At 30.4% G+C, this 20,807-nt stretch overlaps 1 protein-coding gene across 9 annotated transcripts in view; it reads left to right on the top strand.

The window, feature by feature from the left end:
• LOC118066265 (protein Fe65 homolog) overlaps window positions 1-20,807 on the top strand; it is a 115,373-nt gene that overhangs the window by 42,820 nt on the left and 51,746 nt on the right. Inside the window, exons 1-2 of one of the 9 annotated variants that reach the window (XM_035082184.1) lie at window positions 10,634-10,798; window positions 11,073-11,122. The exons of 7 other annotated variants lie outside the window; for them this stretch is intronic. In XM_035082184.1, coding sequence (XP_034938075.1) covers window positions 11,101-11,122 — 22 coding nt within the window. In that variant the 5' untranslated portion in view covers window positions 10,634-10,798; window positions 11,073-11,100. Of the gene's footprint in view, window positions 1-10,633; window positions 11,123-20,807 lie in introns of those variants that run through there. One more of the 9 variants, XM_035082183.1, reaches the window with a different exon arrangement.

The following is a 20,807-nucleotide window of genomic DNA, read 5'->3' as shown; positions in this document are numbered from 1 at the left end:
AGTAATTACTTGAATGAAAAATTTAATTTAAAAAATAAAATATTGGTTATTAATAGAATTAAAAATGATGTATAATGAAATTCAATGTAAATGTGGAATAAATGTTGTAAAAATTAGTCTTTTGTTGACGTTGAGAATAACAATAATTCTATTTTGAATAATATTCTAATTAGAAATCAGGGTGAGTTGAGAGAGTCGTTATCCTGTCGGCTGTCAGTAGAACGTTCAACTTCCCTGCACTTCAGTCAGTCTCTGTCCGCTTTCGTCATCATCCTTTCAAGTTTCAACTACTCCTTGTTTCTCTCTTGAGGGTGCTCGCATCTATATCCCTGTGGGTCCCGATGGATGTTCTCCCGTCGCGTCGCTTAATCACTTCCGCGAGCTCATTGTCAGGGACTACTACTTTCTTTCTTTTATTTTCCATGCTTAAAAATGAACGGCAGACGAAAATAAAAATATTTCAAAGTAAGACTTGTATTTAAGTATGATTGTAACATTTTTTTTGCTCTTAATATTTTGTGATTGAACGTCCTTATGAACATTCAGAACAAAGTAGAAGTATTGTAGATTGATTTTGCCTTGGGTTTTATAGCTTTCTTTAACCGGAAATTCATCATTACGACAATGGGTGTCTGCGAAGCGAGTCATCATATGCCATTGTTCTGGAAGTCTTCTGAAGAATTTTTTTGTTTAATATTTTCAAAGTTTTCATTTGAAATTGGAGATAAAAATTATTTCGAATTTTCTTCATCTTTTTTAATTAAAGAAATGTGGCTATGCAGATAAATAATTATTTCGTAGTATTTTATTAAAGTAAAGAACAAAAATTATGAAATAAATTAAACTTTAGTTTATAAATCGAATAATTTTTTCTACAAAAATGAATAATGAAAGAATCTTTGTAGTAACTAACAGAAAAATGATAAAAAATGAAGTTATTCATTTCAATAATTATTTATTCAATGCAGTTCAGTTTATCTGAACATTAGTGAAAACTTTTGCTTTTTTACCGAAGCTTAAAACTTTTAAAGTTGGTGACCCATAAACGAGGTTAATGAATGCAAAAAACACCCATGAGAGTTGAGGGTTAAGTTAATGATCAAACAATGAATTTATTTAGGTAAATTAAAACTACAAAAGTATAAAATAACTTGAAGAACAACAACAAGCTTGAAACCAAAAAATTTCTTTAAAGGATATAATTTTCTGGTTTATTCAGGAGGCTACACTGCAAATCCGAGATAATTTACACAGGTGTGAAATTCATTCATTTTATGTGTGTTACATGGATAACGCCATTAACAAACCATACTACATGTGTGAATTTTTCACACACTATTATCTATATAAAAAGTGTCTACAAAATTACTATAGTCCATTTATGGCGTTATACATTATCTGTGTGAGTTTCAAACATGTGTGACGAGACTTTGGATTTGCAGTGTAGACGAATGGACCATTTTCCAAGGTGTAGATTCTTGACGTCGTTCGTTAATACCTGACTAGCGATAGTCTTTCTTTCTTTTCCATCAGCTTTTCTTAGATACTGAACTATATTATCCAAATTCCGTCGTAAATCCAGCACGCCCTTCTATCGACGAGCGGTTCGTGAGAGACGTATCGCGTCCAGACTCCCATATCTTGGAGCTAAAATTCAGCGGGGGAATCACGTTCGTACCTTAAGACTCCCGACAGGTCGTTCAATCCTTCGCCAAGGCCTGAGGTTAAGAAGCAATTCCCGAGCAATGAATTTATGGCTGCTCGGGATTAGCGCGCTTGGGAGCAATAAAAGTCACGTGGTTTCTAATTTTTTTACTTCATTCCTGTTTTTGCTACTACTATTTTTTGGCGTTTAATGTTTTTCGCTTCTACTTCCTCCATCTACGTCCATTTAGATCATGTAGGAAGGTTTAAAGCAGCGAAAACGTGGCTCAAATAAATGAGAATGAAACTGAAAAATAAGAAAAATTCCACAGTTCGTACACTACTTCAGAGTGATATTGGCTAATAAAAGTACTATTACAAAAGATATTTTTGTTGTTGTGATTTTTATGGTATATTTCTATGCTTCTACGATTATTTTACTTTCTTTGCACTCACAAATCCTTTGAAAATTACTGCTTTCATGGCTTTTTAGTATTTTTTCTCGATTACTTTTGTTGGGAGAAATGGACAGGTATCATTAAGTTGTATAAAACTCTTAAATAAACAGGGGACGTGATAGCTATTTCTATGAGAACAAAAATTACCTTTTACTGGAGAAATTTGTTTTTGATCCTTTAATTATAATTGGAGATAACATTAAGTGGTAGAGCTTTCCTCAGAAATTTTTCCAATCAACTAAACTCTAAATAACATCTGAACAAGGTTTAGTAACATCTGAAGGTTCTGCTCAAATCAATGATTGTTCAATTCAAACATCAAAAGTAAGTTTCTTTTTATTAAAAAGAAAAAGGAAATATCCATCCAATTTATATTTTATAAGATTGTGTTACACTTCTATTATCTTTAAAAAATTTACAGACGGTATATAAGAGCATTTTTTCCTTCACTGACCACATTACTTGAGTAATATTTTTTTTATTAATTTTGTTATAGCAAATTTCATGAAATAAAAGCATCCTTCCGAGTAAGCGCAACAGAACATTCTGTTTCCAGTGTTTTTAAACTCAAGACAAGATCCAATATTACCCAGACAATATACTTTTGCCTGTCGTACTGTTAGGAATTATTCATTGTAGAATATTATACTAAATTTGTTGCTTTAAAAAATTTTTTTGTAAGCACAGCAGTTTTAAAACTGTTGCAAGAATATCTTTCGAATTTGTTGCCTATAGAATATTTTTTTTCTTGTGCCTTCTGGCTGTAAAAATAAAATTAATGTCGGGTTTATTGCTTCTGAATGGAATAAAGGGTAGATTGAATGCATTGTTTAAGTTGAAATAACAAGATTTCGGCCGTATAATTTAAATAAAGTGTTAATTTATTTATCTGTACAATTTAGAAAGAGCTATAAGAGTATTTACATTGGTTAGCAAATTGATGTTTATAGCTAAGCATAGTTTTTTCTAAGATTTATGATGGGTTTTACTTGTGTAATAGAGAGACAAAAAAATCTATAATTTTATTTAACAAGTCATAATATTCAGAAAGTCATAAAAATAGTAGGATTTGAGTTTGAAATTTTTTCGCAGCTATCGAACACTCAAAACTAATTTAATTCGATTCGAGAATGCAAGTGTTAGGCTAGAGAATGGTAAGATTAATGATAGACATTCGTTTTTCTCCTCTCTACCTTCCATTCTGGGCTCAAATCTCGTTCATTTCATTCATCTCGACGGATAATCCTTTTTCTACCCTTATTTCATTTTCATTCGTTCTCTTTCTCGGGATTTCTCTCACTCTTTTTCTGTTCTCTTACCTTTTTATCCTCTTGCACATCATATCTCTAACCATACTTTGTCGAAATAATGGAGAGAGAGAAAGAGAGAAAGGAACGTGTCGCTAACGCAATAACATTTCAATTCGAGGACGGAAATTGCCAAAGGGCATTTCGTCGCTTTCGTACTGATGGGGTGGACGTCATCTCTCAGTTCGAGAATTTTATTTTACTGCAGATACTTCATGTCCATTCCATATTTTTCCTAATAAATATTTTTTATTGTTTCTCTATTCTTTTTTCACTTTGCTTTTTTCTTTTAAATTCATGAATTAGTTTTTAGTTTCCACGATTGCTTTTGATAGAAGTAGAGGATGTATTGTAGTGTCTGTGGAAATTGAATTTTTATTAAATCGTGTATTGAGATTCTATAGTTTCATATAGGTTGTTTTTAGAAGAGTGATGGAGTGGATATTGTAAGCGTATCGAGGACTGAGTAGTCATTCAGGATCCCATTTTGATGTTGGGCTATTTTTATATATATTTTTTCTTTGCTTGGTATATTTTCGCAGCAAATTTTCTGGTTCACGAAAGATCAGTTTAATTTTTTTCATGATCTTCTTTAACGGAAAATTCACAATTGTATTCTAAAAATATTATTTATTAGCTGAGAGAATTTTTTTGTTTTCTCATCCATTCTTTTCCGAACTTCGTCAGGATAATAATTTTTCAATTATTGTTTTCCAATTTTTCCATTACACCAAATTCCAAACGCGTAACATTAACTTTTTAGAGATGTCAAAATATTACGCTCAAATGAGAACAGAAAAATGTGTAAAAAAAAAATTTCATTCATTTATTTGCCTTTTTTTAAGTAAAAATATTCAAAAAATCCATTCTTTAATTAAAAATTTTGAACAATTGTCACATTAAATGAGAAATACAACACTTTTCTTTTTATTAAGGTCTGAAGAAAAAATTTTATCTAACAATTTATCAGAATAAGTGTTTAGGTGAGGTCTAAATCGAAATCTGTACAGCTGTTTTCTCATTGTTACTTCTTGAAATGTCAGGGATACTTCATAACTTTATTTCAAATTTTCGGTATAACAAAAAAATATATTTACGAGATATCTTTAGTATCCAAGAGTTGGACAATTTACAGCTGGTTGTTTTTGACTCTCTGGTCAAGTATTTATATTGATTTATTGGCACAAGTGTTGGACAAATCTGTTGGGTGCTCAAACATCAAGTGCAAATGTCAATTTAGGATCAGGCCGCTTACGCAAGGATTCTTCATCACTATACTAGATTGATTATTTCCGCTAACACCGAGAGAATACTATTGCGTCCGGGTCACCAAATGTATGTATACGCTTATATTGTATTCAAACATATCTCAACACACACACAGAAGTATGTACTGTATATACATATTTATATATAGACATTAGTTGCTACGTAAATCAGGTAATGTGGTTAGTCTGTCCTGGCTGAAGCACGCACGAGGGAGGACCTCTAATGGAAAATTAGAATCACAATCATGATCTAATTCATAGAATCGTATCTAAATTTCAAATAATTGCATTTTCATTTCTATGTGTTCATAATATGCATCGGACTGTATTATATTTTCATGTGCTTATCCACACTGTTTACTTTGATTTAATTATACATGTGGTAGTTTGTTTTTCGATGATTATTCGCCTGTAATCCCAGACTATAATGGCTTTTATCAAATCATCATCTAACCAAATACACTATTCTTTTTCAATAAATCATTATTTTGATAAATAAATTTCAAATAAAGCCCATTCTATTTTTCGTTTACAAATTATTTCATTTCATGAATTTTATTACAAGCTTTTTGAGGGTTTTTTTTTTCACTTTGAATGTCAAATAATTGTCATTTCACCTTTTTCATACAAATCGTAACATAAGTACTATTTTAGATAAATATACAATTAATTATATATTTTATTAATTACTCTCTTTATTTGTACGCAAGTAATCAACAATTTGAAAAAGCCATTCATTTATTCGATATATTTCGATTATTAACTAACTTCATATGTCCATGTAAATTCATAAATAGGAATCAACGCAATGTAGATTGAATGAAAATTTTCTAAACCAATCAATTAAAAGGTTAATAAATACCAATTAATTGATTAGGTATATTAATTAATTTAGCAATGATAAAAATTCTAAAATTACTAAAAAAATGAAACAATTCATTAGGAAATTACAAAAGAATTAGCGAAACTTTATATTTCAAATAAAATACACGTGTTCCCTTGATTCTCTTTTATATCTTATCTCAAACATCATCTTTTAGTGTTTTTACACTTTTTTTCAAAGTCTTCATCTCAAATAAAGCTGAGTCTTTTATTAGCCAGATGAAAAAAATTAATTGCCCGAAGGTTCAAAAAGGTATGTAGGATAAAAGAACCAGCTGAGTAACCAAGAACGTTGGTATAATTACGCTGCTGAGCTAGGAAATATATATAGGCCAACTATGATATAGTTCAGGTTTTAATTAATGCGACATAATTTTTTCAGAATAGTGATAAGTGCAGTACTCTCATCGTAATATACTCACTCACTATATATACATATATATGCATATATTTAGAATTTTTTTGTTATTTCGCACAATCATGATATGATAGACATTTTAAAATTTCATTTGCTTACAAGAGTATATTTTACAAGTTTTTTTTTTTTTACTTTCATGAACACTTTTTGATTTATAAATCAAAGCAAGGCTAAGGATTTATTTGAAAGAGTCTCAATATTACCGAGTGGCTCAGAATTGGGTCATGTCCTAATCCAAGACCATCAGCTAAATCATTTCAACTTTTAGCTTAGAGTTAAGGAAAATTAGTTCCAACTTTGGTTCTGAATCGATTTTAGGATTTTCAAGTTGGGCTATAATTGGTTTATTTGTTCTGGAAATACAAAAATGACTTGATGCCTCTGGATAGTGTTAATGACTAGGGTTAATTTACTGACAATTTGAATAGGAAAGGACGGGGTTAAAAATTACTTTACAAAATGTAAATGTACATATCCTCAGTAACTTTGTTGATATATTTTGTGCTAAATAAAAATAAAATGTGCATACGCTGAATTCCATTTCTCTTCTCTTTTCACTTTTTTTCTACACTTATTTCGTACTTTAGTGAAATAGCTTCTAGAGAATCCGATACCACTGTATTGGTTCATAGAAATTCTTTTGATTCGCGAATTCATTTTAGCTCGAAACGTAGTGTCGTCTTTCAGTGGTGTAAAATCTTTCGCTTCTGTGTATACGATACAGATTATAAAAATAAAACAACATGACAATGAAGGTATAATAGTTATGTTGAAAACAATAACAATTTCTAAAAACGAAAAGTAAACTCACAAAAGTCAGTAAGAGATGATATTTTTTTTGTAGGATTTTATTTTATAACAGAAAAAATTCAATTTGTAAAGTAGGGAAAAGAAGCATTGGTTTATAGAGTAAAAAGCCCTAAAAATATACAAATATTATTGTAATTTTTTCCCTCTTTTTATCCAGAAATATTTGCCAAGGTACCTGACAGTCTAAACATCAACTCATGTAAGTTGAACAATGAACAGACTTCATCCCTTTTTTTTTGTCTGTTGAATAACCAGCACAACTAAAATAGTAAAAAATATTTTAAAAACTAAACTATAAATAATAAACTTTGTTCTTATATTGATTGCTGCAATTTTCATATCATCAGCTTAAATAATTCTCAAATTCAAGAGTACTTAGTTCACTGGAAAAATTGTATTGGTACAAAAAATTGTAATACAACAAAGGAAGGGGATGAGTCCATTTTATTTGAAAAAAAAGAAACACAAAAGAAATAAATGAAGGTAATAAAAAGTAGTTTATTCAGAAGGAATGGAATCAATGTTGAATAAAAAATGATGCTTTGATATCTCTGTTATTGGCTTTTCATCTTTATTTAATCTAGTTCAAGTCTCGATAATCTTAATAAAAAATATTTTCATGTCTTCAATCGTATTTACCTTGTCTCTTTAGAAAATGACAGAAAGTTAAACAGTATTTTATTGGAAACCTAAGATTTTATTCCTAATCATAAAGAGATCTTTATTTTCTATAGCATCAATTGTTGTGAATGACATGTCAGATAGAGTAGTTGCAAAAAACAGTTTGTCATATACATATTAGTAATATATCCGTAAGCGATAGTCGACAGGTGAATATGGGATAGTTGAAGCTTGTAGGTGTTCTGCCCATGCTCAAACCAGGCGCTCTCTCTGGATGATTCATGGAGATCATTAAGCTCTTCCTATCCTGCATCCGACATTCGAACCCACGTTCTTCATTCACTCTATAACTATAGTACCAACACTATAATTTGAACTGCGTTTAACGTTACTATCGCCATATCAATTCTCTTCTCTTTGCTTGTATCCTAGATTCAATCCCTCTAAAATCATATATTTCAAGTGCTTGTCATGGTTTGTGACACATTCGTGGCTGGCGTGAATCTAATTATCATTTGTTTCATAATCTTCTACACATTTACTGAGAAAAAATTCATTTAATTATAATTAATTCAACTCTAAATAATTATTTATTTATTGTTACAAGTTTGTTGTAGTTGACCCCAGTAAAAATAATTAGTTTGGGGGCCCGCCCAAAGGAGGCCCAATTAAAGCCCAAATCATTTTTCATGCTCGCAGAAAATATTCTTAGGCTTGAATTAAGCGCGTTGTGGGCCTAGAAAATAATTTTTTGGGCTTGAATTAGACTCCTTCGAAATTTAGGCTTGTAATGGGCTCGTTTTGGGAACCAAAAATTCCTTTAAGTCAAGATTGGACTTCAATCGGGTCTGTATTGGGCTTATTTTTCATTTTTAACGTGTTTTAGGCTTCTTTTGGGCCTATTTATTTTTACTCGGGGAGTTTATATTTTTGTCACTACTTTTGTTCGGTCATTTCGTTTAACTTTTCACTTTTATTAAATTGTGTGTTGTTTGTTTGAAAAAAAATAATAATATTGATTGAAAACTTGATTGACGAATGAAATGAATTAAATCAAATTTATTTTTTTAGATTTTTTATATTGTGATAAAAATAAGTTTAGTGAACTAGAAGAAAATTTATTCGCATATTTTGATGATAACAAACATTGTTTCTGTTCTATATTGAAAATTGTTATTTTTTATTTTAATTTGATAAAATTAATAAAATTGATTAATGATGTTAAATATAAAAAAAAAGTTTTTTTAAACAAAAATACATTATTAAATAAAAATAATTTACGTAAAAATGGTTTCTAGAAGAAATTTATTTTAAAAAATGAAGTTAAATGCAATATTAAGTCTTATTAAAGATATAAATCAATTGATAAATGTGCTGCATAAATTTTTCAATAAAAAAAACGCGTCTAGATCGTTGGTCTCTTTGAAAAATTCTTCACTCGCCCTCTTAGTACGTCTCTTGTGTTTTGTAAAGCCGTCTGTTCTCAAGCCCTTCGCAAATTCCGACCGTCAAAGGGGATAGGGATGATCTCTGCCTATCTTTCCCTGTATATCTATATATTGATTCCGTCTTTGTTGCTCTCATCACTGTGTGGAAAAACGCTTGAGGCCACGTGGCATTCTTCAATTTTTTTTTATTCTACACATTCTCTTTTGTACAGTCTTGACCACACCCACGAATATTCGATCTTCTAGAATTCCTCATATAATTTTCTCTCTTTCACTTCACTGAGATTCATTGACGTAACATTTTACACTCATGTGCGTCCTTTTGCTCGCACGTGTCACCAAGATCTTTCACCTTCATTTCTACGTCAGGGTCATAGAAAAGGGTAACATGTGTATAAGTCGAATTTTTTTTTCTTATTTTCCACATATAGAAGCTTTTTTCTGAGATATATAGAAAATAAAAAAGAAATACAGATTTGTGTGCTTTTTTTATCTTATTGTGGAAGGTGATATGTATTTTTTTAGCAAAAGAGATATACACTCTTTACACTCAACCGTCATCTACACCCTCTTGATATTATGCAACAAAGAATTTCATTTCACACAATTTTCGTTTCTTTTCTTTCTTTGTTTTATTTTCTTTTTATATCCGAGTAAACGTAGAGATTTTTGTAACCAAGTTAAAGCAAAAATTTCAACATCCTCTAAATGATGCATCTTTCATAGATTCATTTTGTTTGTTCAAAAATATTCAAACTTTCACTAAAGAGAAAATAAATGATAAAAATATCATGTGAATTTCAAATAAACTTATTATTTTAAATTTTCTTTTGCCACCATGTTTAGATTTTGTTATATTTTTTACAATAAACGATAAAAATATTTAATCAAGTGCGTTTTCTTTACTCTCAATAATTATTTTCTTTAAAAACAATCAAACCAAAATGCATTACAAATTTTTCATATTGCTTAAAAAAATTAATTATCTCGATATTGCTAGAAACAAATGTGTTAAATGAATATAAATGTTTAAATTAGTGGACATCAGTGAAATAACATTGTTAACCATAAAAGCTTTATCGAGAGTGAAATTCGCTATTTCGAGAAGTGATTTTGAAGGATGACATGAGACCGTAAGAGGTATCGAGAAGCAAAAGACCGTTGCTGTCATATCTGGTGGTATAGGGTTGCTTTCAAAAGTAAGTGAAGTGAATGAAATGTAGAATTGACATTCACATTACCTATGTCATACAGTCAACGACTTTACAGTTGATGTACGAAAAGTTGAAAAAAATGTTTTCTTCATTACTATTATTATCAATAGAAATTTTTCAACCCAGCTTTCAATGAGACACAACGTGTGGCTGTACTGTATTTGAAGTTGCAGGGAATGATGTGACTGAGTGAGAACCTCTGGATGACGTAGTCATGATGCTGATTGGTCGACGATTGAGTCACGTGGCTTATTCCACCCCATTGGGGTGAACGGTGGAGAAAGAGATAGACAAGAGGGTGAAACAAAGAACGTGTAGGAAAGACGAGGGATAGGTTGAAGTTGAAGAAAGAGGGATGAAGACAGAATGCGGGTGGGAGTAGTAGACGTCAAAGTGCACTAGGGGTAAGAGTGACAGAGAAAGAAGAAAGCGAAAGAGAGAGAAAACAGCAAACGATGAAGCATTAGTTGGTAGATGCGCGCGCGAGAGTGACTGAGATAGAAAAGCTGTGAGTTAGGGGCAAAGGAGAGGGTGCCGATGTAGCTGCTCGCCAGTCACTGCGACGCCTGCGACGCCCCAACGTCTCCGGAGTTTTATTGGTCCGTTTTCTTGCGGAAAGTCTCGAGTACTCATACACTCTATATCTACTTTGACTTTCTTACGTATTGCGCAAATAGTTGCAAATCAATGGTTTTGCTGTTCTTCATCATTTACTCCATTACAAACGTGTAAATATGTAATTTTTCAATTTTATTCCTCACGGAGAAAGTTTTTTTTAAAAAATAACCGCTTTTAAATATGCAGTGATACATAAATTAGTGCCTCTAATAAAATTCATTTGGTGAATCAAAATTTTTTTCTGAATTACTGCAAAATTTTTTGATACTTTTGCTACTTTTGATATTATTGGTGTTGTTATTATGAAATTACAACCAGGACGAACTGAAAAAAACCAAGTGTAGAGCAATAGAAATCGCGTTCGTAATACGTGATTTTTTTCAGTGCTTGAAGTAGGTCTTTCGTCTGCACAATGGTACTACACGGGACAGCTCGTAAGTGTCACTTTTTTGCATACTTTATTCTTCAATAAAAATTTATTATTTCCTTAATTAGCTTCATTAAATATAAAAATAATTTGATGATACTTAAAAATATTTTGAATTACCATGGGCTTCCGCATATTCTGAATTTTCGACAAAACCACGCGACCCTGACCAGACTCACGGATGCACTGGTAAAAATATACGAAAGAGAGTCGCGTGACAAGACGTACTTTTGTTTTATTAAATATACTTTTAAGATGGCAATACACGCAATAGAATATAGAAGCTAGATTTAAGAGCAATTTATTATGATTTTTTGTCATGTCTTTGACCTTCATTTTATTGTGTATTATAACGAAAAATAAGCAAATTTAAATGACTTAAAAATTCTATTTTTATAGAAATTACTGATATTGATCAAAGCCTTATGATTCATCGAGAAATTCGTAATATCAGTGAGTTTCCATTGTGAAAGCAAAATAATGGAAGATGAATAAATCCGCGTTGATGAGCAAAAAAATTTGAGGGATGAAAATTGTCAGAGCTATGCGATGTTCGTATTCGTCAGTGGTGACAGAGATAGAAGGTGTGAGTAAGGGAAAGGATGATACTGTGTGTAACATAAGGGGAGTTGGAAGCAAATCACACTTTATGGCTTGCAATTATTGAAAAGCGAGGAGGGAAGTAGGAAACACGTTTTCTGTAGAGTCAGAGTTCTACTATACGAGCTACACGACTCAACACTGCAGGGGTGATGAGAAAAAGCAGGATAGCTCGTTAATTCACATCGTAGGCAGCTTTCGCATGTCCTGATACATTAGCTAATTGTTGCTACAATACATGCAATTTGTACAATTTACTTCAGAATATCGCCATTTTAATGGCTAATCGATCTCTACTCTTTTTATTTATGCATTTACCCAGCTTTTTTTACTTTGATCTCATTTTATCTTGCACAATGTTTAACATATATTTTTAAACCATTCATTTTTATTGTTTATTTAATGACGTACATTTTTTTCATCAACAATTATCACACCTACACTCACTAACACACTCTAAAAAATAATAGTCGAGTCCTTTTCTAACAATTAATAGTAAATCCAACTATATATTTCTCTCAGTACAATTAACTAATTTCATTTTTTTGTTAATTATATAACAGATCCAACAGTACAACCATTAACAGGGTTGTTGATTATCTGTTGATTTTTCAAAAGTATTGTTATTAATAATTTTAGTAAATACCCTTTTCATAATATCAGTAGGGAACAATAGAGTAGAGTGGAACACCACAAAAAAATTTTAATCAATAAATTGTTTATTATATTAAAAATTTTAATAATTTTTAATCCGTTAATAAATTGAAAAATTGATAAACAAAAAGTACAATAAGGGTTTTTAACTTATTTCAATAAATTAGTACATTGTCTCGAGCGTTTCACTTTGCCCTTGCGTTCCACTTTACCCTCCCTTCCCTTACTCTAGTGGTCTGAGTGAGACCCGGAAGGCCCACACAACTAACTTCCCAGTGAAAAGGATGAAAAGATTTTTTCGTCATGCCTGCGCGGAAAGTTCACTTTTCCATTGGAGAGGGGTTGAACTTTCCACTCAGGTATGACGAAAAATTATATTCAGCCCTAAGGAGGACAATTAGACAAGCTTAAACCACGTGTTTACCCCCCTCGCCTTCGGCTCGGGTTGTAATTTTACACGTGGTTTGAGCTAGTCTACTTTTCCTCCCTAGGTGTGAAATATACTATTTTTGTTCTTAGAATCAATTACCATTATGATCTTGCGATTCATCAAAGGTGTCTGGCCAGGGGTCCCAGGGCTTCGACCTACCTGGGGCCTGACCAGACGGGATTATCCTACAGAGACCCGACTCCCTCAGGTTTGAGGGTGAGCCGGGGTTGCAGCCGTTCAGTCATTATTTTAAACTCAATTATTATTATTATAATCATAATTCTCATAATTATATTAATTGTAATTATGCATTGAATGCAATTGGTCTCACGCTGATATCATTTTTTATTCTCGAGATAATCGAGACGAAAAATAATTTCGAACGCACATACGTACATACATACACAGACGTCCACTTAAAAACTGTTGTATTCGAATCCACAGACCTTTCAACGTAGAGATACGTAAAAATTTGAAATTCGCAAAATCAGACCCATTACAAAAACTTCCCACTGGGAAGCTCATAAATTGTGATGCATTTGCCTATTGAAAGATTAAATAATTGAAAAATTCCTCGAATAGAATGTCATTTAATTGAATACTATAATAAATAACAATAACAATAATAACTTGGAAATTAGTAAAATTCTAGAGTATAGTCCTCATTATTTTTAATGAGAACACTCCCATTATTCTGATCACTTGTACGCAAATTCATCCGTCCTGACGAGTTATTCGAAAGGTGAAAAATTCATTTATTACGTTTAAATTAAATTCCCAACTTTTTAATTTAATAAAAAATATAATCTAAATAATTGAAATTGATGAAATTTATTCAAAAATATCAAAAGAATTTTTATCTTATTTTTTTAATTTAATTATTAAATAATTTTGCTGACCAAAAATTGTACCATTTCAATCATTGTTAATACACAATATCCTAACTATTAAATGATCGATAAATAATTATTGTGGTTTAGTGTACACGATAAGAGAATAAGACCCTGTTAGGATAGTATGAACCAACTTCTATGTTCTGATCTCACTTTAATCTCGATCATTGATTGGAAAATGGAGAATAGTAGGCATATATACAAGTATAATCCTGATATTGATCCGAGTAATCCCGGCAGTGTATCATAATCGTTCACCATTTTTTTCACCGGAAATAATCATTGCGTGTTTCATAGCTTTGATCTCAAACCAATCTTCAGTAAACACGGCTATTTTTACTGTTTTATTTGGCTTTTTTGATATCGATTTACGTGTCTCCGTTATATCGACGGAAAGATCTTCTCTCTTTTTTTTCAAATTCATAAAAAATAATTCATAACTTATAAACAAACATTAAATAGCTAAAAATACTCAATTGATTAAAAACATACCAATCAAAAAAACTATATGATAAAAATATCATATACCTTTGTTGATAAAAATAGTTAATAAATATCGGGAAATTTTAATTAAACTTTTCTGAAATACTTGAGTCTTTTTAAACTATTTAATTACAAGACATTTAAGAACCGATTCCTGTTCATTTTTTGTTGCTAGTTCTTATCAAGCATCATCCGAAATTTTCCTTGGAATAAAATTATGTGCTAGAAGAGAGTTGCGATGCATTTAATTACTCGGAAGTTGGAAAGTGTCAAGAATAATGTAATGTTGCTTCGCAAAACTTTATACCAAGTACTGTCCAATGGACAAGCTTAATAAAGTACCGAGAGACAGATTTTGAGTATCTAAAGAAGGTGACAGATGTATAGTGTGTTGTCTAATGCAACACGTCATAAAACGTAATAATAAGTATCTTTGCCTGTGTTATTCATACTCTGACACTTTTCATTCCCTCTTTACAAGTTCACAGATTCCACTGATGTATTTAAGTCACATAAGGTCTATGTATATCTAGTAATTAAAATCTATTTACTGGTTTAATTTTACGCATTGTTAATAATGATAATTATGCATATTATTAGACTAATATTCCAATATTTCCTCTTAGATATAGTTGTTAATCAATTTTCTTATCATTTTATTTATAAAACACATATCACTAATAGCTCATACACAGTACTGGTCAAAAGTTTTCGATCACATTCTTAAAATAGTAATATGTACTAAATTCAATGAAAATCGTAACAAAAATTTAGCATTATTTATTAATACTGAACGCATCAATAGCGAAAAAGTTCAATAAATATGCATAGTTAGTAGCTTGCCGCCTCAGTTTATAATACAAAATTATGTGTATTTCAAAATTTAACACGTGATCGAAAATTTTTTATCGGTACTGTATGTATATTTTTTAAAAATATTTTACGACATAAAAAAGTTTATTTTGAATAACAAAAATTCATCAACTATAAAAATTAAAAAGAAACAAGATTAAAAAAATTTTCCATTTTTTTATAAATAAACAATTGATAGAAATATGTTGGCAATTTATCCATTTGAAGCTCTTATAACATCGTTATATTTGCAGTTTAAAATTTCTCTATCAACAAAATTGTATACTTTTAATTAACACTAATTTATGATATTTTTACTAAAAGAAAAAAATATGTTAACCTTAAAGCCGTTACTGGCCAAAGCTTCTCTTTGAATAAGTTATAAAATTGTTATTCTAAATAATTTAACTAAATATAAATATAATCACTACAGTTTTTCTACTGGTGCATGTGAAAGTATGCAAACACGATGTCGATCCAATTTTGAATAAAATTTTTCGTGTGACAGTTATTTTTAAAACAGATTAATAAAATAAATGATAAAGTTAACGATATTTCGTAAATGATGTGATGTTTATTTTTACTTATATTAAACAAGTATAAGTATATCAAAGTGTTTTTATCATCGTCAACCTACCCTTCAGGTATCTCTCAGGATGCCTGTATCAGCACGTAGAACATGCACCCGGATGTCCTGTCTGAAAAGAAATATAGCTTGCATATAAACTCGTGCATATTGTACACGGAGTAGAAGTGTAATTTCATGGTATATCATTTGAAATATATACACCTCCCTCTCTGCTAGACCATCGTTGGTTTTTCTTGATAAGAATTATTAACATATTACCAGCTTTATTTTGCTGCTTCTGAAAATTATGTTTTACCTTTATTCGTAGACTTTAAACTACGTCAACGTTTTTATATTTCCCTAATATGAAAGAAACTAGATTTTTATGGTAACATTTCCTACCTGGGTATTCCTGCTGTGCCAGTGGTAGTTTATTTCATTGAAAAATAAATGAAAAATTCGAAGATGATATTTTTTATTTCTACCAATATTTTAAGTTTCACCTGAAAACGTCCCATAAATAATGTTGACTTGAAATATATAGTCCAGAGCCTGGTATAGTCTTATGTGTTCATGTGGTGTCAAGCTCTAACCTCTTACGACCCAGCGCACAACCCCTTGGCGAACCGCAAACACATACCCCTATGAACTTCTAGCATCTATGGCGTTAACCGCGACCTCTCAGACATCTACCTAGGGCAAGAAAATCTACAAGGGAATTTGTACTGAAGACGAATGATCTTGTATTTCGAATGTCTACTACAATAGAATACATGCATGTTTAACGTTATTTAGATGAAAACGTTTATAACTTGAAACAACTATATTTTATGATTTTTCTCAAGTTGAAATCACTTCAAAATTCTGGTTGTTTTTTTCAATTTTCTAGAACACAATTTCTTTGTCGCTTTCTATGATTATTCGTAAAAGAAAGCTCACCAGTTTTCGTGATCACGATTGCAGTTATAGATAAAATCATGTTCCTACATTTTATGCCATTTTTGATCGCATACCTTTTTCAGTCAAATTTGGCCAATTTGTGAATAAAATTGTTCTGACAAAGTGTACTGTGACTTGTAAAATATATATTTTTTTAAACTTTCATGACAGAAGACTGATTTTTTATATTATAATATTTATTATAACAATGAAATTAGAATGCAATTTTTTTTTGTATTTTAATTTAAATTATTTAACGAGTAAATTGTTTAATTACATATTGTTGACGCACATCAAACTTTCTAATAACATTATCATAAATTAAAAGTTCACCGGTCAAATACACTTTGCATAACTTTACATCGATTACAGTAATGTAACAATTAAAAGAACTGATTCGTTACTCAAGGGAGATTTTTTGACTTCAGTTAAATATATTTATTCTTATATAAATAAAATAAAATTTCAACATTTTCAATGAAAGGGTTATGTCTTCTTTTCAAGTGTTTAAAATCGTAATTGTAAAAAGGAGAATTCTATTGAAACAACGCAATCTTCCAAGTGCCTTAAGTTTTATTTTTTTAAGGGGTAAAAAAAATAAGCATTAAAATTGCACACATTTGAAATTCAACAGGTTAATGAGCATGTCTAATTATCCACTGTATAATTAAAAAATTTCCTTTGAAGTTTGTAAAAAGGAAAGTATTTAATTTCTGTTAAGAATATATATAAAAAGATATAACGTGAAAAACATTATGTAATTAAATATGACAACTAAAATACTTTAGTAATATCTGAATTTTCAAGCTTTTCTCTCGAAATATTAAATTTAATTTTTCTTTGTAGATACCAAGTTGATAAAAAATTTTTAAATGTTTGCACGATGTAAAGGAATGATTTTTGGAATTAATAGACTTCCTAACGGGTTTAGTCTTTTCATGCATAATACATAGAGTGTGCAAAGCAATATGTTGTTTCTTTCACCACCTCTACTTTTATTCATTTTATGAATCTCTTGCGTATTTCCCTTCTCTTTTCTCATTTCCGCTTACCTTTCTACTTCTTCTACGATCGATCCTCTGGCCTCTTTACCTCAGTTCTCAATTCTTCCCTTGATTCACTAATCAACTATCGGCCAAGAAGAGTATTATACAAGTAGCTATGCAATAAGCTTTTAATGCTGTTTTACTTCACGTAAGCTTTTTTTTTCCACGTCCTAGATTTTTAAAAATACTTCCATTCGTATGTACACTGCTGCACGATTTTGTATCGAAGATTACATTACTATTTGATTGCATTTGAAATCACTTTGAAAATAAACTCATCTTTTTTTAAGGATAAACTGCAAAGGATTTGTTGAGTTCTTGTAATTACATTATCTATTTTTTTCTTTTGTTCAATGCAATTAGGTGATGAGTTCAATTTTATTTCAAAAGTTTAATATTCTTCTGATTTATTTCTCTGAAAATCGAATTTATTTCGTACCAAGATAATGAATTGATGAATTATTTATTATTCAATAATTAAAAATTTTTCAGCAAATAGATGTACCTTCAAAAAAGCTTTAAAACTGCTTGCATGATTAAATATTGTAATTTATTCTATTGATTATTGTTCAATATATATTTTTAAATGAAAGTTCAAAAGAAAGTTGAACTTTAAAGCTTTGGTTTTTAAATAAATATTTTTTTTTGTATCAACAAATTGTAAAATAGTTCTCTCAAAGACCAAGAATATCTAAAAACGAGTTAAAAGAATTTTTAGAAAAAAAAAATGTCAAAAAAGTTTATAATAAATCTTTTGTAATACATAGACTGACGAGAGTTTTGTTCACACTTTTCTCTCAGACTCTACAAATTTATGGCAAATTGTTTTATCCACGTTTATGCGGTACCACCTGGTGCACAAAATATACGTGAAACACCAGCATCGAAGAGTCTTACGTCTCTCTAAACCGTGAAGGAAAAGCCGATTTCCTAGGAACGAGAGAAATGGCACGCAAAATACTTCGAGAGTGAAGTTAAAAAAAAATATAATAGGGACAATAGGAAGATTAAAAAATATAGTAAAGGTCTTTTGTATGCTTGGAAAGGCTCGTATCTTCATTTACTTTATTGCAAGGATTATATAAAGAGGCTTGCCTCTTATTTTTCTTCGGTAAAAAAAAAAGATACAAAACTGTATCATGAAATAGTTATAAAGGAGAAAAACCAAGCCAGATTTCTTTCAAACTTTGAGGTAAATTGCAAAAGATTTTACTGTAATATTTTAATACTAGAAATTGTACAAATTTCGATAAGATTGAAAAAGAAAAATATCCATAAAAAGATCTTGTACTTTACATTTGATTCTACCGTATTAAGGAATAATCTAAATAAACCTGCATAAGCAGAAAAATTTAACTCAAAAACTCTTGAATTTTATTACTTTGAACGTAAACCACCCCACCGATGTATATTCCGTCGAAAAACTTCTCTTAAAAGTGCATTATAGCATCAAAATAATTACGTTGTCGTTGCTGAGATTAAATAGAAATATTTTATTACATCCACTGAGACACGTTCGCACCGTAACTCTAAGATAGCAATTAACGTGTAAACTAATAGTAATTGCTTGAGTAAATTTTACATCAGATTCCGAAGGTAATTCACCTCTACTTTTTTTTAATTGTTAAATAATTCAAAGATAAAACACTTAATTATTTTTCTCTTATTATTAATTCAATAACAAAGATTGAAAAAAAATCATTTCTTATAAAAATAATTATTCAATTCTTATTTTATTTATTCTTTTTTTCATTTTTCAGAAAAATGGCAATGTTCTTTTAGACTTTAGATAAAACTCTAGACAATGTGTAATCACAAATTAAATGGTTCATGCAAATGATTTCAAAGACGATATTTTATTATTTATTGTCAAAGACTTTGGCCAGAACTTTTATAAAAATTTAATCAGACCTCATATCCAATAGCAAATTTCAACGCAGGGTCGAATTTAAAAGTTTCATTTGATCGGTTTACAAATGACGTAGGGGTCGAGGGATCGGTCAAAGATCCAGTGTAGTCTTGTCGTCGGAAGCGGGAATATGCGGAGAATGCAAAACGGAGGGTGATTACGCGGTTGAGCATGAGCTCAGAGAGTATACCGAGAAGGAAAGGAGGAAAGGATAGCGAGTATGTCAGAGGAGAAATTTGGGGATTAGAGGGAGGAAATGGAGACACGAACGAGTATCACGCCGAGGGATACCTTCCGGGATCGAGAGCATTCTCGAATATTAATGCGGCTTGAGGTCCTATATAGACTAGTAATATTACTACTCTCTTCATGTTGTAGATTCTTCCTTGCTCCTCATGTTTCATTCATTTTATTCTTTTATGTAATTGCGATTAACAACCACTGATTATTATAATGGCTCATATAATTCACAGAACCTGAAACAATTTATAAAATCATGAAATTCTTATGTCTCTTGAACTTAATTTACAATCGTGTAACTATTTCGTGCTTCATTTTTCTGTTTAAAGAATTATTACACTCATCAACTCTCCACAATTGATTATTTTTAGACCAAAAAAGAAAGAAATATATTCTTTGTTGAAATAGCTCTGACAATAATCTGCGAACAATAGAATCCATAAAACGTAATATCTGCACAAGTATACTATCAGAACCTCCCAGAATATGTCGATCGAATTTTCCTTCAACTTCTTGTAACCTTTATCATTATGATTGACATCCTGATCCATTATTCTACCTCATTATTCTTTTATTTTTTTATTTCTCGATCCTTTAGATAGACGTAATGCTCGTAACTACAGTAGTATAAATTCTGACAATCTTGAAAAAGTCTAGTCATTTTATTATTTTTCATGCTGATTTTTATTATTGCAATATTTCAACCAAAAGAATTAGAAATGATATCTTATTTGTTTTTTCTCCAATAAAAAAAAAATTGGAATAATTTATTATTTATCAAACATTTATGTGTTAGTTAAAAACTACATGAAAGAACAGTATGGAGACACTAGAATTTCTAAGCACCAATCCATCAAGTAGCACATGTGTGTTTGCCACTATGCTAAGAGGTTTGAAAGCTTTCTTTAGTGAAGCTTCTTATGGTCTTTGATATATCTGATAGGTTCTAATAGTTGATTAGCTAAATGATTCAGGTAGCTTTAATCAACTACTCTTATTATTTATCAAAACAAACTAAAGTTCATCCAGAAAATTATATCAATCTTCTTTTCTAGCACAAAAAAAAATTGTTGAATAA

This window comes from Chelonus insularis, unplaced genomic scaffold (genome assembly GCF_013357705.1).
Source record: "Chelonus insularis isolate UGA/USDA-ARS -01 unplaced genomic scaffold, ASM1335770v1 contig_339_pilon, whole genome shotgun sequence".
NCBI lineage: Eukaryota > Metazoa > Arthropoda > Insecta > Hymenoptera > Braconidae > Chelonus > Chelonus insularis.
This window is presented reverse-complemented; position numbering and strand designations above follow the sequence as displayed.